Here is a 26,407-nt window from a genome sequence, read left to right on the forward strand (position 1 = left end):
AAGGCCTCTGAACAGGATCCATCAAGGCCTCTGAACAGGAGGCCTCTGAACTAACCAAAACAATAAATGCATAACCAAGAAAATGAGAAGAAAGCCGGCACAGAAAAAAAAACTCACTCATCAAGGCCTCTGAACAGGATTAAATCAAGGCCTCTGAACAGGATCCATCAAGGCCTCTGAACAGGAGGCCTCTGAACTAACCAAAACAATAAATGCATAACCAAGAAAATGAGAAGAAAGCCGGCACAGAAAAAAAAACTCACTCATCAAGGCCTCTGAACAGGATTGTCAACTACTGATGGCCAAAAAGAGTAATTTTTGCTGAAAAAGAATGCAAGTCAAAAACGTCGCATGTGCACGGTTGCCGCTGCTTGCACATTACCTCTGTGGTATAAAATAGTGCATTTCAAACGAAAGTGTGCGAGTTGGTAGCCTTATTCCTTGGGTTAATTACACTTCTGACAAAGTTGCCAACTACTGATGTCAAAGTGAACGAAAACTAACACCCAAAAAGAGTGATTTTTACTCTTTCACTTCCCTTCTGAGGTAAAAAAAAGAGTGCATTTCACGAAAAAAGTACGCAGTTTCGCAATCATTCCTCTGCATGGAGGAAGATAAAAAAAAAAAAAAAACACGAAATGCTATACTTGACTGGGGACATATCACCCGATGTTTCCCATCTTTCCCCCCAGATTTCCCCGGGTACCCATTTTCTGATAAGTCGACTCTGACCGAGCTTACAATCACACCGTTGCCTCCCATCACAAACCAAATTAATCAGTACAACCAGGACTCAAACCCTAGCCCTGCATACGCTTTTCTTTTCTTATTACAAGATCTAAAAATTTCAAGAGCCATCATTACCTTATACCTGGAATACATATAGGTCATGCATGGAAAGCTGAATTACTTTCAAGATACTCATTTAGAGGGAGAAGTGAAGAAAAAAGGGTTTTTCAGGGAAAAAGTCAACCAGATTCTAAAAAAAAGAATAAAACCAGAAAAATACACTTAGATTGCCGAAGGTAGGTAGACCACCGAAATAATAGTGGCTGGTGATAAGAGCGTTCTTTCAGTAACTTGTCTATTATTTTATATATACTAACTCACCTGAGCAGCGGACCGCCTTCTAGGAAAATTACTTTCAAGTTACTCATTTAGCAGGAAAAGCGAAGAAAAGCATTTCTCTAACTGAAATTTTTTGTCCAAATTTTTTTCAAAAAATTTGGAAAAAGAAAGAAGTGTATTTTCATCCAAATTATTTATAACACACCTAAAACAGACATAAACGATGTTAAAAATGTTCTTATACATAAATACACCACAATACACATAAAATACCTGTAAGCCTAGAACACGTAAAATTAACATAATTCCCGATTCGTTTGACTAATTTTCTTACAATTATCATTTATCGAGTGAAATTAAACAATACTTACTAGGCCTTTAACATAATTCCCGATTCATTTGACTAATTTTCTTACAATTGTAATTTTTCGAGTGAAATTAAACAATATTTACTAGGCCTTTAATATAATTCCCGATTCGTTTGACTAATTTTCTTACGATTATCATTTGTCGAGTGAAATTAAACAATACTTACTAGGCCTTTCATAAAGTACTTGGAAAGGGTCCAACAACTTGTGATTAACACACTCCACAACACCCATACGGGCCCTGGCCTCGCTGTCAAATATCCGAAGGTTAAAAGGCATTAGTCCACACTTTGCATTTACGTCAGAATAAAATTGTCGGCTGGCTTTCAACTTCAACAAGTAGGTTTCGTCTGTTTTTTTGAATATCGATGTTCGACTCTCCATCTCCCTTCCCTGTTAAAAAATAAAGTGTATTCGCAAGCTAATGAATACTTTTGGGGTTATTTGAGGGGTAGAACTATAGCTTCCATGTAGTCAACATTTTAATTAGCCACTGCCAGAACGTTTTCTCAAACTATATTATTTGATTAGTAGCTAAACTTTTACAAGCATAGAAGTAGAACTAATCAGTAAAAAATGTCGGTTTTGTTCTGCAATGACAAGAAGAGGAAGAAAAAAACGTACATCTGGTATAGATTTCAGCTATCTAATTTAGCGATGGGCTATGGCCCCATCGCTAAGAGCCATATTTATGGCTCTGTGTTATGGTTCGGGCTTATCTACTCTACGGTCAAAGCTACTACAACGACGGATGAAAAAGAAAACAAACAAGCAGCTGTTTGGCAAAATATGATTTCTTACGGCTACTACACATAAAAAGAAATGGAAAGTAACACTTGAATTCACCACGTTAATATATACATTTTTTTTGCTTCGGCATATTATGGAGGGAGGCACACAATATGATAATATAGGGGAAGATATGAGACAAATCTTCAGACTTGGGAAGGGGAGGGCCTTAAGACTAAAGCACGCATGTAAAACCCGTGGGTGGCAGGATATATATCCTCCATCAATAGAGGATCAGTAGCAGCGTTGTCAATGCTTTGATATAAACTGCACCAGTTTTCCGACTAAAATTGCACCACAAGATACATTTGGGCTATCTGTATACCAGGTTAGAAATTTGCTGTAACAAGACGAAAAATTTACAAGTAGAATCTAAATGTCCCAGAAAATTTGATTGAACCAAAGTTTCCAAATGTACCGCATTGTAACCGAACCTCTAAATTGTACCAAACACGGTACAATTGTACCGCCTTGGCAACACTGGCCAGCAGCCCTCAAAGATTGGTTATCTTAATTATTTTAATTACGACCTCTATTATTTTTAACAGCCTAAACAGTTTGATTAGGCTAGCATTACGCGTAGCTGAAGAGCTTGAGTCCAGAGTAAATTACAAGTAATAAAACGTGTTCTTTCGCCAAAGCGAGAAATATATTTATAGCGCTGGATTAACATCAGTAAAAAAAAGTGGTACACATTCAATTGGTTACGGTCTGTCGTATGCGTTGCAACAATAATTGCAATAACAAATGAAATTGAAGAAACTAGTTTAAGTGGACCCCCAGACAGAAATTGAGATTAAGTTAATGGCCTAGTGGTAAATACACTATATTAGTATCATAGTTTATTTGTTAACTCAAAGCTTTCTATAATTTTTCGCAAGTTCAGCAGCTTTTTTCCATAATTGAATTTTTTCCTACAAAATTTTTCACTATAATAAAAACAAAATACAAGCGCACAGGGGAGCAAGCAAATACACAATATACATTTTAATGTCACAACTGGTAGTATGATAGTAAGAGTGGCCTCATTATATTTAATGTCTGAATTCACACAAAAAAAGAAAGTTAAATTTTAAGTAACAAGTGGAAACGAGCCCCCTGTGGATATGTTTCTAGGGGGTGTCAAAAGAATTTTCCCTACGGGGGACGGAAGGAGAGATGATAAAAAAGGCATAACAGACTGATTTTTTTTTTAATTTACCTTCAGAGTAGAGCCTTCTAATTCACCCTATTCCTTATACCCATGCGCAAGTACGTCTAGAAAAATTTCGGACTTTGCTGGGCCAATAGCAGGAAATTATACAAATTAGTTTCAGGTAATCATAGGGAAGTGCTTAATGGGAAGTCAATGATACTTTTACCAGGAGGGGGAGGGAGGGCAATGATAAAAAAATCATTTGATAGTTAAGGTAAGAAAGGCCAAGATTTTCTCGGATATTCCCGATTTCATGGGATGGGAACCGAACCCCCAGAACCTCCTGCATACATGTGGTATTTTGTTTTTCGCAGGACCGATACGAGGAGGGAAAGTACATTTAATAGCTACTGTGCATAACTGTGCTCTCGGTGTCCGGCGAAGTCTTTGCCATGCTACTTTTCAATTGGGTAACACACAACCTTTATCTCCTCCGCCGCTCCTAGCAAGCTGGGTTCAATCCACTACTGATAGTGTTCATTATACAGTTGGTTGAGGAAACTATAATTTAAAGAAATACGTGCATTGGCTTCGTTAGTTTTCAATCCAGCTTCGTCACTGTTGACATACAGTCACTGTGGCTGAGGCTGATCCTCCAATCTACTTGTGTGCCAACAAAAATTATCAATCTGTTCAAAGAACAAAAGTGCTGTCATTGTAAGATGGTTTGACAGGGTACAGAACCTGGAGATCCTACTGCCCTTTAAATGCCACTTCAGTATGAGTAGCCCGAGTTTCACTCACTGACAGTTTCACTCTTTGATAGGGTCATATACTTCACCTGGCCATTCAAACACCTGAGCGACTGATTCCTGACTAAAAATCAACTGCAAACGAATGAAAACGACAGGTCAAGCTCAAATTCTCGCCCAGGACAAATCACTCTGGAGACAACTAACGCCACTGACGCCTGATTCCCTCTAAGCTGGTGGCGTTGCCGAATAAGAGCTTTAATTAAAGTAAGTCAAAGTCAAGATGCGAGGAACCAAAATGTGATGTTGTGTTTAGTGTTGTTGCTGGTGGAGGGGGCGATTTAAAAAATAATCTGCAATTACAACGGGGTTCTGATTCTTCCAGCCGTATTTGAAACTGATCACTTCATACTTTAAACGATTTAAATTGTTCCTTAGAGAGGCAAGGAAGGTATTAGGAAAAGTATTAGGTGTAAAATAAAAACGCCAAAAAAAAATCTTGAAATAAACGAAGGACAGAATTTGGGAAGCGGTGGTGGCTCTTCTGGTATTGATGGGTCAGAAAATTTTACCGATAGACTCTCTTCATGTTATGAACCGAGCAAGAGACCTGAGGATTTGTAGCTTCTCACAATTGTCCTTGATTTTGCCAACCCCTTGAAATTCTTTTTAATGAAAGGTCCGAATGAGTTTTTGTATGAAACAGCTAACGGCATATACTTTTTGTATATCAGAAAATCTGTCAGGTAAAATAAAAACACACAAAAAAAAAAGTAAATAAAAAGCCAACCTGTCCTTCGCCAGTTGAAATTAAAACATCAATAGCATACACTTCATAGGTTTCAAACTTGTGTTTGTCATGTTCTTTCCTCTGACCTTCATTGGGATTTTGGATTATTGTCTTTTCCCCATCAATTTTGAACTGTTTTAACTGATGACTCAACATACCTTCAATTGGCTTGCATTTATAAGACTCAGCTACTTTCTGAACTGCTGAGGTGATTTCTGAATTCTGAAAATGAAATAATAACAAAATTAAAATTTAGGGTGGATTAGTAAAAAATAATCAATTATTTACTAAATGTTCAAAATAGAGCCTCGTTTTCTTCATTCGAAATAATGTAACAGTGTATTTGACATTACATAAACATAGCTCAGCCGCAAAGGAACAGAGAGACTATTTGTCAAAAATCGTGTGACAAAAATACAATTCATACTTTTTATTGGTTTAAAAATCAACAGAGAAAAACCTATCAGGTGTAACTTTTAGTTCTTTCTAATGGCTTAAAATTTACAAAAAAACACAGAAAACTAAGTTTTAAAAAGACAGGGTTGCCTGGCTTCCCTTTCTCACGTGAAACTTCCACCCAAAGCTTCACAACTTTACTATTTTAGATTTTGCAAAAGTTTAGGGGGTATACTATATACCCCCCTAAACTGTAATATTACAAGATATTGCTTAAATAAGACAATAAGCATCTAATTTACAAAAAATGGGGAAAACCCCCGACTTGGTTTCAGCTCGAAACTTTTTTCCAACACTTCTGTCTTTTCAGACTTTGTTGACATCATATATTTCACGATTAAATATTGGGTCCAATTGGTTTTTGAGACTTGAAATCGTGAGACACATGACAGCCTCAGCTGGTTCCATACACGCGTAATACGATTTTGCAGAGTCCAACACCCGAGATCCTTACGGAATCGTTCACCCTTGATTCTAAATTTTTGTCCTCGTAGGCAGTTTTGGTCAAAATTAATTATCCTTATTCACAGGCACTTCCATACGCTCCGTGACGTGTTCTGCACATTTTAACCAAGTCCTCACGTATGAATCTGTATGCAAGGGTTGGTAGACTCAGACGCTCTTGATAGCAGAGGTTGCAGAGGCTTGGAGAGAATTTAACTCTTTTTGGTTTTACTCTCTCCAGAGCATCAAGATCCTTGTTGTATAAAGGCCAGATCATACAATGGTCATATCCTAAGATGGGCAGGGCATGTAGAGTATGCCCTGCATAGTATTTAGTATTAGTAGTAAAGAAAGGAAGCTTTCTTTACTACTGCTAATAAGATTTATAATGAATGAAAATTTTGAAAGTTAGAAAAATTTTGTTAGTATATAGTTATTAGAAAAAAATAACACATTATTAGAAAAAATAACACATTATTAGAAAAAATTGCTGAGGAAATTCAGGCGCCACATTCAGACAACTAAGATGACCAATGTTAAGCCCAAGCCAGTACTGATCAGAAAAGTGCTCTTTTTACAATTTTTATATTATTCCCTGTCCAGACTCATTTAAATTCATTACTTTACTCCTGGCCCTAACAATGGATTAAATATCTCTTTGTTGGTTTTTTAAAACTCCCTTCTAATACTTTCTTTTAGGTTAAGATTTTCTTGACGTCAGGAAAAGATCGCCAATTAGCTAAGCGTCCAAAAATACAGCATGGCTATGAGTAACCACGCCAACCAGACAGGAAACTTTCAACCGTACTTCCAAGAAGGGTGTCACGGGGAAGACCAGCCTCCAGCCTTTCATTTGGAGGGCAAAATGTCACCCACACACCCACCGCCGTCACCAATTAGCTCAGAGCCCCATGGGTGATTTGTCACTTTTTTAATATTTTTTCGATTTTAGCCCAGTTCTCGTTTTGTACACAGACCAGAGGAACAGGATTGCCAACCCCTAGTGGTTTATCACTGTTTCTGGTGATTTTTATTTTTCCAAAAAAAAAAAAAAAAAATCACTAAATCAAACCAAAAATCACTAAATCTAGTGATTTCTTTTTCACCGGGTGGAAATCCAGCAGACAAATAGTAAGTTTCTTAATATTTTGAAGTGGCTATATTTTATGGCTGAGGTTAAAGGTTTTAGCAAGCAAGACGATCTTTAATAGGAGGCTGATACTCCTATGTTATTGATATACCTTTTACAAGAGAAGATACCTGGAGATGTGGCTTGAAACATTGAGCCAGTTTGTCGAGTGTAAATAGCATTACTGTTCAATGACACTAGAAAGCTCGTCCCCTCATTCTAGCACTCAGCACGGGGATCTGAAGTGACGTTAAAACAGGAACGTCCAAGGGAATCCACAAGAGACGTTTTCTCTCCCCCCCCCCAACCCCTAGACTATTTGGTAGGTTATAAGGACATAACCGTACAAGTCGTAGTTTATTTAGGTTGCTTTGCTTAGAGTGAAAAGGAAGAGTCTCAGTATTACTCTGGCTCCCTCCTCAAACTGTCTTTAAAGGTCTTTAGTATTAAGAACGAATTTCCAATTTTTCTTACTTTTTAAGTCATACATAGTTATTCTTGTTTCCAAATAACCAATTCAGTAGTACTTTAACATAAATGAAATCACTCTCAATGATCAAGTACCATAAAAACTATGGTTATAATAACAGAAACAACAAGAATATTAACAAAAGAATAAAACAGGCGTACCTCGTTATCTTTCTTAAGTAATCTGAGAGCAGCCTCAAGAGCATAATGAGCAGCTAGAATGGCATCAGCTTTTTTGCCTGTCGAGGGCTTCTCTTTGGAGGCACCAACAACTAGTGAATGGGCCACAACAGCAATGAAACCATCAACATGAGCACCAAAGTCCCTTAACAAGAATAAATTATGAGCAGCTAGAAATGGGCATAATAATGGGCATAAAATTAGAAATAATAATGAGCAGCTAGAATGGCATCAGCTTTTTTGCTTGTCGAGGGCTTCTCTTTGGAGGCACCAACAACTAGTGAATGGGCCACAACAGCAATGAAACCATCAACATGAGCACCAAAGTCCCTTAACAAGAATAAATTATGAGCAGCTAGAAATGGGCATAATAATGGGCATAAAATTAGAAATAATAATGAGCAGCTAGAATGGCATCAGCTTTTTTGCCTGTCGAGGGCTTCTCTTTGGAGGCACCAACAACTAGTAAAGAGCCACAACAACAATGAAACCATCAAAATCTTCAATAGCAATTAGAGCACTTTTAATTGACAATGTAATACTTTTCTGATTAACCACAGACAGGCCCGCATCTAGGATTTTTTTTCAAGTGGGAGGAGGGATTAATTTTTTCAGAAGGGGGCATAAGGTTATGGTGTAAAAGCCCAAGTCTCTATTCAAAATTGCATTAATCATGTTTTATATCCTCAAAAGAGAAAACAAATAATAATTCAACGGCATTTTTGATGTCACTGTTGCCAGATACCTGGCCTAGAAGCACTTTTGTTTTTCTTTGACCAATAACGAATAAATAAGCATTAAATAACAACATTGACATGACGATGCAAGAGACAAATATCTTTTATTGGTGTATCAGTCATAGCTTCGCAAATCACCCTCCCTCCCCCCCCCCAAAAAAAGGGCCAGAAATACATATTCTTTAAGATTTCCCAGGGAGAAGGATCACTCTACAGCCTTAATTTTGAAAAAATGATTTCATGTAAATAGCAATGGCATCAAAAGTACTTTTTAACTAACAAAGTAACGCTTTTTAATTAACCCTGGGTAACGTCAACGTTCCACACCCTAATTCTTCTTAACATATGTATCAAACTATATGTGTGACTTTTACCGAAATAAAAAGTACAAAGATTAAGGGGGTTGGAGTAAAAACATTCAGATTCATAAAAACCTATTTGTTTTTATGCCTAATAGACAAGCAGGTAATTGTTGAGACCAAGGATGCATTTGAAGGAAACAACTACAAAATTATATCAAACAGTTTGCCGTAGCAAACTGTAAGTAAGGAGCGACTTAGCTCAATAGAAACCAAAACGCTAAGAAATCAGATTTCAATATCTATAGATACATCCAAAGGATTGGCTTAATATGTCGATTCAAAATGTATAAAATTCATCAAGTTTAACTTTACCCATCTAAAGCTACGAGCATATAAAATTTGTCTAATTTTCGAAAAAGAGGGAAAACATCCCATAAAAGTCCAGGAATCTTAATAAAAATCCCACCATCAGATTCAGCATATAAGAGAACCCTGTTGTGGAAGTTTCAAGTTCCTATACACAAAAATGTGGAATTTTGCATTTTTTGCCAGAAGAGATATCACGGATGCGTGTTTATTTGGGTTTTTTTCAGGTGTGATCGTATCGAACCATAGGTTGGGAGGGACTGCATTCGAAGGGAAGTTAAAAGTTCTAGCGCCTTTTTTAAGTGACTAAAAAGATTGGAGGGCAACTAGCCCCCTCCAACACCCTTTTTCCCTCAAACTCATCCGATTAAAACGTTCAGATAGCCATTTTGTTCAGCATAGTTGAAAGATCCACTATGCCTTTAAGATAAGATGACCCCCATAGCCCATGGGAAAAGGACGCTAAGTTATGAAATTTGCCTATTGCTTGCATATGGTATTTGTTATTGGGAAACATATATATATATATATATATATATATATATATATATATATATATATATATATATATATATATATATATATATATATATATATATATATATATATATATATATATATATATATATATATATATATATATATATATATATATATATATCGTTGAGCATTCATGCAGTGTGGTTCTCCGCTGTGCAAAGTGAATTTGCTATAGCCACGCCCCTAGGATACAGTGTTTTTTCACTGAGAACAAGCTCGATTGAATAAGATTTCAGATTTGCATTTGATGAAAGCGGGCCCTAGTAATAACTGGTTTTATTACAAAACGGGGCCCTTGCGAGTAAGTTTCACTCGATGATATTTTAGTATATTAGATAGGCAAAGCGGCATTATCGTCAGAAATTAGTAATGGCAGTGACAAAAGAGCATTTTGACCGGAGGATGGACGAAATGCTACAGTTAATTTCGCAGTTACAGACTAAGAATAAACTACTCAGAGCAGAAAATAAATTGCTCAAGACTGAGCTCGTCCAAGTGAAGACTTCTACTTTACGAACAGAACTATATACAAGAAAAAATAATATCATTATACACGGAATTGAAGCGTCGCAAGGCTCAGAAAATCTTCGGCAGACTATAGCCTCATTTTTTGAGGCTAAGCTTGGAATATCCAACGCTAACCAAATACGTATGAGTGCCATTTATCGTATTTCAAAGAAATATAGTCGACCAGAACCAGTGAGTGTTCTGAGCCTACGAAGTGGGACACAGCGAAAAAAGGTTGTAGAGCCTATTTTTGTAAGCCTAGATGGCTTTGACCGTCTAGAAGACGGGAAAACTTAAGAAAACTTAAGAAGACGGGGTTCAGTATATCGACGGACCTACCAGCGGAGCTTGGTAAAAGAAGAAAGGAACTTTTGTCATTAGGGTATAAGCTAAAAACATCTAAAGTGACAGCTGAGAAAGTTGCAGAAACTCGTCATGTCCAACGAGGCGTCAGAATGTGGTTGGATGTTAAAAAGTCTAAAAATTCACAGTGGGCGGAATATCTAGATGAATGCTTTAACCCAGTTAAAGTGCCAACTATCCAACCCGAGGAATTAGACTCAGAGTCATAATTGTGTGTGTTCCTTTCATTCATAAGTTTTGTCAGTATAAATTGATTGCCAATTGATTAGATTTCTATGCTGATTTTCCCCCATCCTTGCCACGGTCGGATGTTGATTAAGTTCTTGAACATTCCTTAATTTTTCTATATATTTTATATTTTTTCTCCTTTATATGTAGTTGTCATTACAAGTTGATTGCCGCTTGCTTACATTTTTCTGTCTAAAATGTGTATTTCAGTGCTTTTTTTTATCCATGTTATTCCATTTTCTTTGTTTTGTTTTTCTCTTTCAGAGTTCAGAAAAAGTTCCTACGGGTGTGTGTATTTCTCATGGCTTTTGCTTCACTTCGAGATACGGCCTTGTCCCCTGGAAACTACTAGGTAAGTAATGAGTTCCTATCCTTCATCCCGGGGGCTAATCACTTCGTCATTGCCAAAAAATTATAACTGGTTAAAAAAGTTATATGTAATATAACTGTAATTATAAGTAAATATGTTGATTTAATAGATTTAACCAAGGGGCACTCTGAATCTCAGTTCTCTGTGCTTCAACTTAACTGTCAAGGATTATGTTCGTCATTTATGGAAATAACTTCAATGTGCCACCAACTACAACCCAACATAATTGGATTATGTGAGACATTCCTTACAGGACAAACGGATAGCCTCCTAGATATCCCAGGCTATAAATCAAATTTTCTACATAGAAAAGAAGCTCGCAGAGGAGGATTGGCTATTTATGCGAGGAATGAATATGCTGTGCATATTAACAATCAACTGAGCCGGAATGTTGAAGGCATTTTTGAATCACTTTTCCTTGAGCTATATTGGCCTTCTAAGAAAAAGATATTGATTGGAGAAATATATCGCTCACCCTCTGATTCTGTTTCTGCTTTTATGGATATACTAACTCAGATTTTACAGCTGATAGGAAACCAGAACCAAGATGTGATCATCATGGGTGATTTTAACATTAATCTAGCCTTTCCTCTAAGAAATAGCTCAGTGGATCTTCTCACTATTATGTCAGGGTCTAATCTTTACCCTTCAATTACAATTCCAACCAGAGTAACAGAAAGTACACACTCACTGATTGACAACATTTTTTCTACATTATGTCCGGCGAAGGTATCAGTCATCACCAGCGACACATCTGATCATTTTCCTATACACACTGTCTTCAACACGGCGAGGATGCCAACTCCACTCGTAAGAACTAACCAGGGTCTACAAGTAATTAATCTTAAAGAGGAGAATCTTAAAGTGTTAAATGATGAGTTAAAAAAAGTTTCTTGGGACAGTGTCCTAGCAAATGAAGATGTGAACGAAGGTTTTGAAATTTTCCACAATGCGTTTGTAGCTGCATATAAAGCATGCTGTTTTAAAGAGAAACCAAGAAACCGTGGAAGAAAAAATACCCCAATATGTCCATGGGTTACCGAAAGCTTACTCATATGCATAAATAAGAAAAATAAGTTATGGGCAAATTACAGAAACCACCCAAACCGAGAAAACCTAGAGAGATATGAGACGTATAAGAAATGCCTTCATTCAGTTCTGAGGAAAGCAAAAAGAATTTATGTGAATAATAAAATATCTGAAAGTGGGAAGGATGGACGAAAAGTCTGGAAGGTCATTAATTCGGTTTTGCGACCAAATGATAAGAAAGCAGAATTGCCTTCCAGACTTTTTGTCAACGGGGAGGCTGTTACGGAACCCACTCAGGTTGCAAAAGAACTCAGTACATTTTTCGCAAGGATAGGAGGAATTACATCTAATTCTGCGAAAAGTCCCCACAAATCCTACAAGCATTACCTTGACTCAGCATGCACCAAATCAATGGCAATAATTCCTGTGACATCAACTGAAGTAGAGCTAATTGTGAAGACCTTGAAAGGCACATCAGCATCTGGATTTGACCGGATACACACGAAAGCCCTGAAAGCAGTCCTCCCTTCTATCCTAGAGCCATTAACTTATTTGATAAACCTGTCTCTAAGAAGTGGTGTTTTTCCTTCGATACTAAAAAAAAGCAAGAATAATCCCTCTACATAAAGGTGGCCCTCATGACGACCCATCAAACTTCCGAAACATAACCATATTATCTGTTTTTTCAAAAGTTTTTGAAAAACCCTTACAAAGACTACTTTACCAGTTTCTCGAAAAAAAAGGATTTTTTAATAGTCGTCAGTTCGACTTCAGACCTGGTCATTCAACAGAAGATGCTCTGGCATCCTTAAGCTTATTCATCAACAGAGCACTTGACTCAGGTCATCTGCCAGCTGCTATATTGATTGACATCAAGAAAGCATTTGACAGCATGGATCATACAATCTTACTGGGAAAGCTTCAACATATTGGAGTGAGAGGGATAACCCATCAATGGTTTGAATCTTACCTTCAAAATAAGTGCATCTACATTGGTGACGACCCAAGAAACGACACTACTGTGAAATTTGGTGTGCCTCAAGGATCAATCCTCGGTCCTCTTTTGTTTTTAGTCCATGTAAATGACCTAACTCGTATCCTTAATCAGAATCATGACGACCAAAAATGCTGTAACCTATGCTTTGATCAAACATCTGAGGACATTACTAACGAGCAAGATGAACTTATAGCATTCGCTGACGACACTACAATTACCTGCTGCGGACTTGATATGCCTTCACTCCAGCGGAAGCTTGAAAACATCATAGAAGAGACCTATCTGTGGATGGATGCCAACAAACTTGTCATCAATGTAGAAAAATCTTGCCTCCTGCTATTTTCTAGGGTAGGAACCCTTCACCCAGAAATAACAGGAATTGTGACGTCTCGTGGAAAGGTTCAACGACCAGTAAATGGATGTGCAAAATACTTAGGAGTAATAGTAGATGAAAACCTTTCTTACCTTCCTCACATCCATGCTGTAGAATTAAAGCTTTCAAGGAATCTGGGTATCATGAAGAAACTGAAACAAACATTCCCACGTAAAACCCTTACCCTTCTCTACAATGCACTCATTAGACCCCACTTACAGTATTGCGCAATGGTATGGCAATCAACATTCAAATCCCATCGGAAAAAACTGGATTCCATCCACAAGAATGCCTTGAAGATCATCAAACACACAGAAGATTATCTCTCGCTGAAATCGCTGTTTGAGCTTTCCTGCTTGGTTTTTGCTTTCAGATTCCTCTCCGTCTTGCTTCCACCGCCTTTTAGGAATCTATTCCGTTTGGTATCCGAACAGCGTCTTTCAATTACAAGACTATCTGCACAGATCCATATTCAAAATACGCCAACAGTGAGGTCGGATTTTTCGCCTGACATCGTCTGTGCTAAGACTTACAATACCCTACCGCTTGAACTGAGAGATAGGAGCTCCCTTGGTTCTTTCAAAAAGAGAATAAAAAATTATCTTGTTTTGAATTAGTTTAATTTGAATAAAGAATCTAATTAGAAAAGTGATTTTAGCTATTATTGAGTTTTTTGTGGGGGTTGGAGTGGTTTGCTCCTGGATGAAGAGGTGGGGACTTGTAAGGATTTTTTTTTTGGTAGGGGCCATGGTTGTATCGAGAAGTGGAGGGAGAGCCATAGTGCGTATTTATTTTTGAGGTAATATGGGACTCAGCATGCAGTTTTTGCATAGAGACGAGAGATTAAGTATGTTATGACTGTTATAATTTTTTTTTAATAAACCCGAATGAACTGAACTGATATATATATATATATATATATATATATATATATATATATATATATATATATAATGGGTTGTATATTTATCAATCAAGGAGGGTATAAAGTTAAGCAGCGGCCTTTCTGGAATGCCATAAGTGCGTGTTTGATTGTTTTACAGTAGTTATCAGAATTTTGTACAGTATAGAAACTGTAGAGTATAATTTTGTAGAATACATTTTCAATCATTTTATAGAGTATATTATGAATTTTGTACGAGCATAGAAACTGTAGAGTATAATCTTGTAGAGTATATTTTGAATCATTTTGCAGAGTATATTATGATTTTTGTAGAATATAGAAACTGTAGAGTATATTTTGAATAATTTTGCACAGTATATTATAAATTTTGTAGAGTCTAGAAACTGTAGAGTACATTTTGAATAATTTAGTAAAGTATATTATGAATTTTGTCTGAATGTATATATATTTTTTGGTGTGTGGGGGGGATTTTGTGCTTGGGGTTGGTTTCCATGAAAAGAATTTTTCGTGGGGAAGGAAATTTCCGGGTATGAACTTTTCAGGAGAAATTTCACACAGGGATATTTGACAGAATTCCTATACGAAATTATTGTTATTTGTCTTACTTTCTCTTTGCCAACTCAATTTTGCATGCGGAGATGTTCTGTGGAAATTGTCCAGGGGAAGTTTTCAGCGGGTTTCGAATTCCGAAAAAATGTCCATGGAAGAGGGATTTCCAGAGTGATGAGAAAAACGACTGGAAATTAAAATTCATTTTCAAACAAAAGTATGGTAAGGAAAATTTTTCAGACTGAATCTTCCGCTTGAAATTTTACGGAGTGTTGCGGAGGAGGGGGGGGGAGAATTTCCAGCAGGGATGGAGTCATCTGAGGGAATTTTACGGTGGGAGAGATTCATTTTACGTGAGAGGAACTTTCCGCGGAGGAGTGTCCCATGAAGAGAGGAAATATTTCATGGAGGGTGAGCCAGATTTAACAGCATTATTCAAAAAACGAACAGAAATTAAATATATAAAAAAAACTCATTTTTTCGACTGGAAGTAGGGAGGAACATTAAAGCTCAAACGCAAAATTATCAGAACGAATAGAAATTATTCAAACGAGTAGAGATTATTCTGTATATGAAGGGGTTGAATTAAACCCTAACAAACTTTGAAAGCTACTTTAAAACAATGGTTAATATTTACATATGTCATTCCAAAAAGTACATTTCTTCACTTTTTCCTTTTTGCCCATCCTCCTTGATGGACGAATATACAGCCCACTAAGTATATATGTAACAGTGAATGTCCGAGATTGGTGAATGAGGACAACCACCAATGAATGTCCAAAACACATTGTTTCATCCTTGAATTTAGTCAGAGTTGCCAGTCAACTTTTTAGATTTAATGTAAAGTTTGGTGATAACAGGTTAGATTAGATTTGGTTAGGTTGGATGACCTTTGGTTTTAAACCCATTTCTGATATATTTATAATAAAATTTAACCAAACCTGACGTAAACTAACATAATTAACCAACCTAACTTCAACTTTTACTATCATAACTTGCATAAAACTTAAAAAGCTGATTCACAAAGCTAATTGAATCCAAGCAGAAAAGAGGAATTTCAAACATTCACTGGTGAATGTCGACGTTAGCCAGATTTCGGACATTCGTGGTAACATATTAAGTCCCACTGTACTTTAAAATTACGAGCCGTTGTAACGTCCAATTTATTTGCATCTTATCATTGGACATTACAACCATCAATCCGTCGTTATAGTCGCTAGCTATTGTAAAATATAACGAGATATATATATATATATATATATATATATATATATATATATATATATATATATATATATATATATATATATATATATATATATATATATATATATATATATATATATATATATATATATATATATATATATATATATATATATATATATATATATATATTTAACGAAAAAAAGAAATCACCAATGCAACAGGACAAACACGTAAACAAAAAATAATAATAAATAAAATAAAATAAAAAAAAAGACCGAAGCAGAAAAGGAAGACTGTTTTCCTACATTAGTAATTAATACAGATAAGAACTTGAATGAGGCCTTAACCCTACTAATCCATAAAATTACTTAGGTCAAACAGCATAGCCATACACAATCAATCATAAAAAATAATCCATGGACAGGCATTTGTGTCGTAAGTAAGTATAAGTCGTCATTTGCCAAATATTAAAAACAGTAAAAACAGTAACAAATAATTCAGAGGCAACAGCCCAACACAAGGGCTCATACAAGGGCTTCTCACATTGTTAAGGCCTCGTTCAAGTACTTACCTATATTAATTACTAAAGTAGGAAATATATACATATATATATATATATATATATATATATATATATATATATATATATATATATATATATATATATATATGATAATGGTTGTACATTTATCAATCAAGGAGGGTATAAAGTTAAGCAACAGCCTTTGAGGAATGTCATAAGTGCGTGTTTGATTGTTTTACAGTAGTTATCAGAATATTGTAGAGTATAGAAACTGCAAGTAAAACAGTTCAAAATAGGGATGAAACCTTTTTATTGACAGTGAACAGATATAAAATTTAACTGGATATTTTGAACACATATACAGTGTTCATCATCAGCAGCATGATGAACTTCACTTTATTTTATATCTCTTCACTGTCAATAAAAAGGTTTCATCCCTATTTTGAACTATTTTACTTTCATCATGGAAAGGCAGCGTGGTCTTCGAAGTTATCTATATAGAAACTGTAGAGTATAATTTTGTAGAGTATATTTTGAATCATTTTGTAGAGTATATTATGAATTGTGTGAGTATATTATGAAATGACGTCGGGGATACAGGGAATGTTCGATAGCAATCACCATCAACAAAGCTCAAGGGCAATCATAAGAATAATGAAGTACAGATCTGAATACGGATTGTTTTCCCATGGACAAATGACGACCAGGACACCGGGACACAGGGAATATAAATGATGACCGGGACACTTAAAGAGGAATTACAGACTGGGACACCTGGACACAAATAACGACCGGGACACAGGGAATATAAATGACGACCGGGACACAGGGACACAACTACAACGGGGACGCCAGGGGGCACAGGGGGGATATATAAATGACAACTGGGACACAGGGAATGTTCGATTAGCAATCACCATCAACAAAACTCAAGGGCAATCATTAGAATAATGAGAGAAATTACAAACGGGACACCGGGACACAGGGAAAATAAATGACGACCGGGAAACTCAAAGAGAAATTACAGACTGGGACACCTAGACACAAATGACGACCGGGACACAGGGACACAAATACAACGGGGATGCCGGGGGGCACAGGGGGGATATATAAATGACGACGGGGAAACAGGGAATGTTTGATTAGCAATCACCATCAACAAAGCTCAAGGGCAATCAATAGAATAATGAGGTATAGATCTGAATTCGGATTGTTTTTCCCATGGACAATTATATGTTGCATGTTCAAGAGTCGGTAAACCTGACAATCTATTTATATGCAGATACAACAGGGCAGCGAAGAATGTTGTATATTCGCAAGTTTTACGTAGTTAAAAATTATATATATATATCTATATTCACAGGTGGGACACAGGGACACAACTACAATGGCGCGTAACTAATATGGCACGTAACGACTTACGCGCGTGGGGGGGGGCACGAAGCTCCCCCACCAACAGCTAGTATATATATATATATATATATATATATATATATATATATATATATATATATATATATATATATATATATATATATATATATATATATATATATATATATATATATATATTGTTCATTATTTATTACATTTTATGTATTATTTATTGTTTAATATTTATTATTTTTATAGTGTACATTTTATATGTTCGGTTGTGCGGTGTGCGTTTGTTTCTGTGTTTGTGCTGTTGCACTGGTGATATCTTTTTTCATTACAGCTATACCATATATCTTGCAGCCTCAGGTCATAGAAAAGGAAAAATGATTTAACAGGAAATCAGGTTTCGTCCTGTAGAGGCGCAAATGGATTATCTTCTACTTGGGAATACGAGACTCAGAGCTTACACACCTGCAGCAACCCACAGCAAGGCCTGGAACGAAAATTTAACAGTTCAAAATAGGGATGAAACCTTTTAATCAACATTGAAACAAATATTAAAATTTCAACTGAATATTTCGGACATATATACAGTGTCCATTCATGTGTCCAAAATATTCAGTTAAAAATGTTATATATGTTTCACTGTTGATTAAAAGGTTTCATCCCTATTTTTAACTGTTATATTTTCGTCATGGAAAGGCAGTGTCGTCTTCGGTGTTATCTAAGGCCTGTAACATATCCAGAAAAGGACAATCAATTTCGAATATATGATAAGGAACAAGTTTACTTACACTTTGACAAGGTCATCGTCCTGGAGAATATAGTCAGGATCTGTATTAAGTGGAGAGAAATGACAGATGCAGTTATTTACTGATATACACGTTGGAAAAGCGATACCTAAAAAAAAATGCAATAATTAGGGTAGACCATTCTTTTTAGTTATTAAACTACTCAATTCAAGATAAGTTCAAACGCACTGGATACCCCTAGCCTGTAAAATGTTGTTACTTTGCCTATGAACACATTGTTGTTGATTTGCTTTTTTAGATTTATTAAGGACTTTGCATTGCATGTTGATGGTTTCCTTGCTGTCTTGGCGTTTTATTTTTATTTTTTTAGTGCCTCCAAAGAGGAGCCCTCAAAGGATTGAAAAGCTATTACCATTTGAAATCCACATAACCCAGAGGATATTATGGTTGACAGTTTAAGAAGGGTTTGGTAGACTATCCTGCTGATAAGCATGCACTGGCGTGATGGTTGTTGATGACTGGTGAGATGACGTTGACGGTTTCATTGCTGTTGGGGAAAGTTCTTCAGTTGTCCAAAGAGATGCCCTCAACAAGCAGAGAAGCTGATTCCATTTCCAAATGTTGCATACCCAAATGGGAACATAATACCATGATTGATAGTTTAAAAGATGTTTGTTAGATTGACCTGCTGATCAACATGTGCTTGTGCGTATGTTTGAGTTTCCCAGCTCTTATGGCACATTCTTTAGTTGTTGGCATCTCCAAAAAAAAAGCTCTTCATAGACGAAAACTCTGCTAATTAAGCCCTTGATTATTAAGAAAGAAAATGTGGTAGGTTTGTCATTACTGCCAGTAGTGAATTTTATAGATGATTTTAACCATGATTTTGTTTTCATTTCCTTTATTTATTTTAGGATTTGGTCACTAAGCAATCTTGGTGAAGTTGAAGTACCAGGGACAGTGAAAAAGTGTCTCAAGTGCCTAAGACAGGATCTGTGTTAAGTTGAGAGAAATAAAAAATAGAGCTGTTTACAGACATAAAAGATCCCTAAAAATAATCCCTAGAGAAAATGCAGAATACAGTAAACCACTAGTTATCAAACTACAAATGGTAAGTTCAAAGACACAGGAAATCTCAGGCCTGTAAAAAAAAAAATCAATCAAACCATCAATAGTCACATTTTATTGCATATACCGTTTGGATAATACATGACATCATCATAGTTCACAGTAATCCTGTCGGCAAATTAAATCTGAGCCATGAATCATGATAATAGAAAAAGCGGAAATAGATAATAAAAATAATACAATAAACAATATAAAGAAAAGAAGATAAAAGAAAAATACAAACAAAGAGTAGGTAAACAGATACAATGCAAATAACAAGAATGATGGCAAAAATTATGAGGTGCACCACCCATGGATGGTGGCAACAATTAGGAGGCTCGAAGAATTCCATGAAGACAGGTTAAAAAACCAACTAGAATTTTTAGAGAAGAAATTTGAGAGAAGAGAAAGAAGAAGTAACAAAGAAAGAGAAGCAGGAAGAGAGGAAGAAGAGACGGCAGTTTTGCTTAAGAGTCTGCTTTCAGAATCAGTGCACTAGTTTTCCTTACCTAAGAGCCATGAAAATCTCAGGTACAACTATTATTATTTCTTTTACTGGCTATTTTGCACAAAATGCATAGATGTAGACAATGGCGAGAGGGCTCAGAGCCCTTATTAGGGGATCAAAAGTGACTGAAGGGCAGCCATCCTCCCTTCTCCCCATCTTATTGCCTTTTCTACCCTCAGCCAATCTGTATCTACAGGTGCATTACATCACAATTCTAAGAAGGTCATTTAGTTCAGAACAATAAAAAATCCAATTAGTAGGTCTCTAGGGCCAACATGATCCACAAGTCCTACAGATACGCACTTGATTTCATAGATTGAGAGATAGTTGTTCACAGATAGGTTTTAGTAGAAGATGAAGGAATGTTTGGTTTAGGTTATGTGATCAGCAGGAAACTCTAATAGATCATTTGCTTAGCCAAGAAATCCTAAAACTTCTTGATGGTATTTTTGTGAAACAACCTGCAAACCTGAGTAAATTATAAGACGTGTGCAAGGGAACTTGAAATTGTGTGCCACGGAGAGTTCCTAAAAATGATTTATCTCTAATTCACCTAGACGTCTTTGGACTATAAGTCAACTTTATCAAAGTAACATATCTGTAATATCTCAGGAACAGACAAGTTAACCTTGTATTTTTACTTCAGGGGAAGAACAGAGGTAGGTCGAAAGGCACTATACGTTGACTGGTTGTTTGAACAGGGTATCTACAGTATCTCAGAAATAGTTTGGATTAATTTGAAATTTTCAGGAACTTTGGGTGGAGTAGTGGATATTGATCTTTGCAATAGAGAGAGGAGAGTCAGAGGGATAGCTAAACCATTATTGTTTCCAATTCACCACAGTTTTTGCACTACAATTCCTGCGTGGAACTTCAACCCTATTCACTTGAAAGTAGCAAAGTAAGTATGAATATATTATGATCTGTACCCGGGTCATCAAAATACCTTTTGTTTGATAAATAGTCCTTTTGTTTGATGTATGTGACCAAAATAAACTATCGGCCTCCACCCAGCCCCCATAAGCACAAGCATATTATTGAAGAATACTGACCAAAATAAAGTTTTAAAAAAACTAGTATTTCTACTTCAGACACCCAACTCCCTTCCCTCACCTCCATGAATAAGATATGGTCCTCCCAATAATTTAGTATATGTGCAATCGCGCTATTCAGATATTGCTTAAATATTATTATTTGGAAATAAAGATACTTCTAGGAAAGGTCTTAGTAAAGAGTGGATATACAAACTCTATCAGAAGAAAAGTTTTCTTTTTTTAAATAGAGTTCAAGCCCAGGTGGTTCTGATTATTCGGTATAGGATAGGGATTAGTAGCAAGATTCTAAATAGGTATCTGGAGAAACCTGAGGATTGTAAAAATCAATGATGTGCAAAAGCACAGGATGGGTGGGCCCAATCCTCTTTTACAGATTTTGGCTAAAGGACCATTATAAGGGGATTAGCAACACCAGTTCAGAATGTGAAGTCTGGTGCTGCATCCTTAACCTTTTATTAAAAGGGAAGTAGATAAGTCAACCGTTTTATCAAAAAACTATTTCTGAATCCCTAGTTAGCTTTCACAAATACACATCTGGATCTAAGCTTAAACCTAAAGCTTTGCTAATTACTCATCCAGAGTTATGAGCAGCCTAAAAAAAAAGTAAGAAACAATAAATATTGAACAAAAATAGGCAACTGAACAATAGTGAACATAAGTGATCAGCAAATTGAGTCAACACTTGTTTACAGAACAATAATGAATTGAAATATGGCCATAAAAGACTTTACAGCCACTTATTAATCATTCACATCTCAGAACCTCTCTTCAAACTAAAACTTAAAAATTGATTTAAGCATTATACATTAATTGATTATTAGTAATTAAAGATTTAATGCAAAATAAATCGAAACATTTGATTAATTAATTATAAATTAGTTATAGAAATTAAATTAACACTAATGACACTAAAAATGAAACCTGACAAGTTTTAGTTAAGTGGAAAAACATACAACCATACATATATTAAAAATTATGAAAAACCAGGGATTTGTGTTTTTAGTAAAAAGATCTTCATATGCAGTTATGCAGTTTTTGTGGTAAAACTGAAAAAATATTTGTGAAAAATTATCAAAATCAACAAAAGACATGTGATACCAAACCGCTAAAAAGATTTAGCTGTTTGGGGGAGCAGTTTCCTTTCAGAGGAGCAGACAACTGCTCCTCTGAAGGGGCAATTGTCTTTCAACGTTGGATTTACCACCTTTTTAATTATCTTGATCTTTTAATCTTTAGTCTTTTTTAAATCTTTTTAACCTTTTTAATTAGTTCAATCTTTTCATTTCTACGAACGAAAAAGCATTGTCAAGTTTCACTAATAAGTTTTGCTTGTTTCTTATCATGGTTCAACGTGACAACACTGACAAAAAACTTCTAATTTCGAAACAAAAGAAAAACCTTTGAAAATTAAAGTTTTTGGGTATAATTCAACCCATGGTAAGTTCAGGGAGAATATCTTTTTATGTCTTTGGTAATTTAAATATAATTATGGAATTAATCATAAATTAGCTTAAGATTAACTTTGGTAGGTCAAAGTTTGTCATTCTCCCCCCCCCCTCCCAATCTCCAGTTTTTTATCCTTGAATTCAGTAAATTGTATTGCATTGTCGAATTTTAAAACACACTTTGTCAATTAAGTACCAGGGTTTATATTGATGAGATTTTACCATTAAATTGTTATGCACAGTCTGTGAGTACAGTCTGTGACTGTAAGTAAAGAGTTGAATAATTTATTATGGCCTCTTGGGATGTGATTTTAATGGTAAAGTTGAATTTGTGTAGTTGTGAGGTTTGTGGTGCAGCTTAGTATGTGCAGTTTGTATCACTTGTTTAATAGTGTATATTTTGTAGTGTGTTTTTGCTACCCCCCTTGAAAAAGTTTTTTTTTAATTATTGAGGCAGATGTCAACACTGATGTTGTTGTTTGGTTTAATATATGTATCTCTCTCTCTCTTTAATTCAATTTTATAATTATACTAATAGTAATATAAAACATTAATTCTACAAGAAAATTTACCCTTCTTTAAATCTTTTTCTTTTTTAAAAACTTTGGAAGTTTCTTCCAAAACTTCATTGTCTGCTGTTTTGCACAATTCCCGGACAGATGCACCAGCCACACATCTTTCTATGATCTTCTTGCACACTCCTGTAAAACAAAATTTTCAGTAAGCAATAGGTACCTTTTTGGCTATTCACTTCTTTGATGGAGTTTTATTTAATTTCAGAATTTAGTTCACTAATGCTTGGAAATGATGGGTGTCATTTCCACAAGACATCTGTTACATAAAAAAAACTTTCTTTTTTTATTCACTGTATTTGAGGATGGTTTTAGTGGTTTCAAAACTTTTACTGACTTTTCCTTGGAAATGATGAGTGTTATTTCTAAAAAATATTCATTGCAAAAAAAAACCTTTACTTTAGCTATTTCTCTATTTCACTTATTTGACAATATTTTTTTATAGTTTCAAACTTTAATTCACTTTTCCTTTAAAATGACGGTTTTCTTGCTTGTTTAATAGTAAGTCATATTGTTTGCACACCTAAGTTTACATTATTTGTATCTAAGCCTAGCCTTATACATAACTCTGGCTGTTACACAAAGATAATACTTTTTCCAATTATGCCTCTTCAAAAAAAATCTGACACATTCTGAGTTACTTGAAAATAATGGACATCTGGATAAAATCTTGATTTTTCAAGATTCTTATATGCACAACTCAGCTGATGTCCAACTCTTGAATTTTCTTCTAATCTACTGCACAATTTGCTTGTTTTCATATTTAACATACATTTGACACGTTTTTCACACCACTGGTGAGCAGGCATAATAATAATTATTTATTTGTTACCTAATGCAAAATGAAAGAAAACAGTTAAATATGATGGTGTGTCAAAAAACATATCAGGTTTAACTTTGTACTGTAAAAAAGTGAAAAAGAAGAAGATAGAACAACAAGAATTCCCCAAGGGCTTGATATTAATACCCCAGTAGGGTTGACAATCATTTTCATAGTGAATATCCATAAACCATTAAAGAAATGTACAAACCAGGTGAATTTTGAATAGTTGATGCTGTAGTTGTGGGAATTGATGACATGCATTAGTTTCTAGAATATTTGGTGATCCAGTTCCAGTTCAAACAATTATTCAGAGGTATATAGACTATCATCAAGTCTTTTCACCTCTTTTAACCAATGGTTAAAAAGGATAGGACTTACCCTTAATATGAGTGATTGTAACCCACCTATGCCCCTTTTTTCCAGATTCAAAAATTGTAGGGAGGTATATGGACTATCATTAAGTCCTTTCACCTCTTTTACTCCTTCATAGAAAAACTAGCTGCTGGAAGTTCTATTCTCCTCCAGTCAGCAAACAATGAGTCCATTCTACTATATACAATAATACACTGTTATTGATTGTGGGAAGTGTGGGTACCTGAGCTACCTCTCCCCAGCAGTGTAAGACCACTAGGCCAGCCAGTACCAATACAGTTCTTCCTACTCACTCCTGCTCTCTTCTGCAAAATCAAAATCTATACATAAATGATCTCCTTTTAATTGACTTCTTCATGCTTTAATCATCAGTAAACAATATTTCTCTTCTTTAAGATATCAATAGATACCTTAAATATTTTAAAGTCAATATCCCAAGACAGGTTAGAATTCAGGATAGCTATAGAAGTATTTGGAATCTTAGCCAAGAAGCAAAAACCTCTTAGAGAAATTGTCTCCCCACTCAGAGGCTAGCAATCAAATAATAAATGCTTAATTGTTTCATCTGTTGAGAAGCAGACACAACATAAAGGGGGATGATGCAGCTACCAATTAAATAACAAGTTATTTAGAAGAGAATCACCTGATTTCAGCTGGTAATATAGCACAGAATTTAATCTTGTGTGATATGGGGTAAAATTAATTTACTGTGATTAACATTGGACCTTTGCCTGATAATATCTTGTGAATTGAGGACAGAGGAGGGACCTGGGATAATATGGAAGCCTTTGCTGGTAGAGAATCCACCATGTCATTATATTTGATGCCTTTATAACTTGGAACATGTTGGAAATAAATATGATTGCCTTTAGTCTTAAGATTAAGAAGTTGTCTTCTAATATTATGTAAATCCTTGTCATTGGCAATTTTACTAACATTTTGCAGCAATAACAATGCTGATTTGGAGTCAGAGAGACAGAGTATATTTTCGGATTCTATGTTATGATTTTTAAGTGCATCCTGGGCCAGGCAAATGGCACATAATTTGGCAGAAAAGATAGCTGATCCCAATGGGAGAGGAGAATAGATGGTCAAGTTCAGGGATGGGATACAAGCTCCTGCTCTAGCCCTCTCCCTCTAGACAGGTTTATCTGTATATATTTATCTATGATTAGGGTACACCTTTGAGATCTGTTCAGCCAAACCAGTCTGGATCTCATAATTAGGAATCAGGTTTTTACTAAGTAAGATAAGTTCTTGACACCTTGACAACCTGGTGGACTCATTTCCCAGGGAGGGGACTCAGTAAAGGGATATACATAAGGAGAGTATTGATTCCAATTTGGGACCTCCAGTTGAAATTGATTCCATGATGAATGGGCATTGGGGCAGGCTGACTTCCCAGCAAAGGTATGAACTGAATCATTCCACCAGTTTGTGAGTCTTTTGGAGCCATTGTAAACATGCAACTTAGTCATAGGAACTTAGTCACAGTCCTACCTGCCAGTTTCAAAATTTGCAAAACTGATTATAAATTTGTGTACTATGCTGCCATCTTTGCAGAAATTTATCACACATGCAGAAAGTTTTTGGTTTGTAATTGAAAAACATAAAAGTTGTCCAACATTAATCAGTTCTTGTTCTTTGAAAAACAAATTTAATGAAAGAATTTTATACAAATTGAATTACCCTTGGATTTAGGTATTCCTGCTTTTTACCTGATGCAAAAAAAAAAATTTAGTCACAATGAAAATTTGGTGCTGAGTCTCAAAATATTGCCTTTTGTATTTTAATTAACTATGTACATTGTAAATTTTTGT

At 35.5% G+C, this 26,407-nt stretch overlaps 1 protein-coding gene across 1 annotated transcript in view; it reads right to left on the reverse strand.

The window, feature by feature from the left end:
• The window catches only part of LOC136035633 (proliferation-associated protein 2G4-like), a 47,090-nt gene that overhangs the window by 16,265 nt on the left and 4,418 nt on the right, over positions 1–26,407 (reverse strand). The window contains exons 2-6 of the mRNA XM_065717528.1: positions 23,393–23,521; positions 18,748–18,853; positions 7,562–7,724; positions 4,903–5,124; positions 1,604–1,829 (exon numbers count right to left, since the gene is read on the reverse strand). Of these exons, the coding sequence (XP_065573600.1) occupies positions 1,604–1,829; positions 4,903–5,124; positions 7,562–7,724; positions 18,748–18,853; positions 23,393–23,521 (846 nt within the window). The remainder of the gene's footprint in view (positions 1–1,603; positions 1,830–4,902; positions 5,125–7,561; positions 7,725–18,747; positions 18,854–23,392; positions 23,522–26,407) is intronic.

This window comes from Artemia franciscana, chromosome 14, assembly GCF_032884065.1.
Source record: "Artemia franciscana chromosome 14, ASM3288406v1, whole genome shotgun sequence".
Classification (NCBI taxonomy): Eukaryota; Metazoa; Arthropoda; class Branchiopoda; order Anostraca; family Artemiidae; genus Artemia; species Artemia franciscana.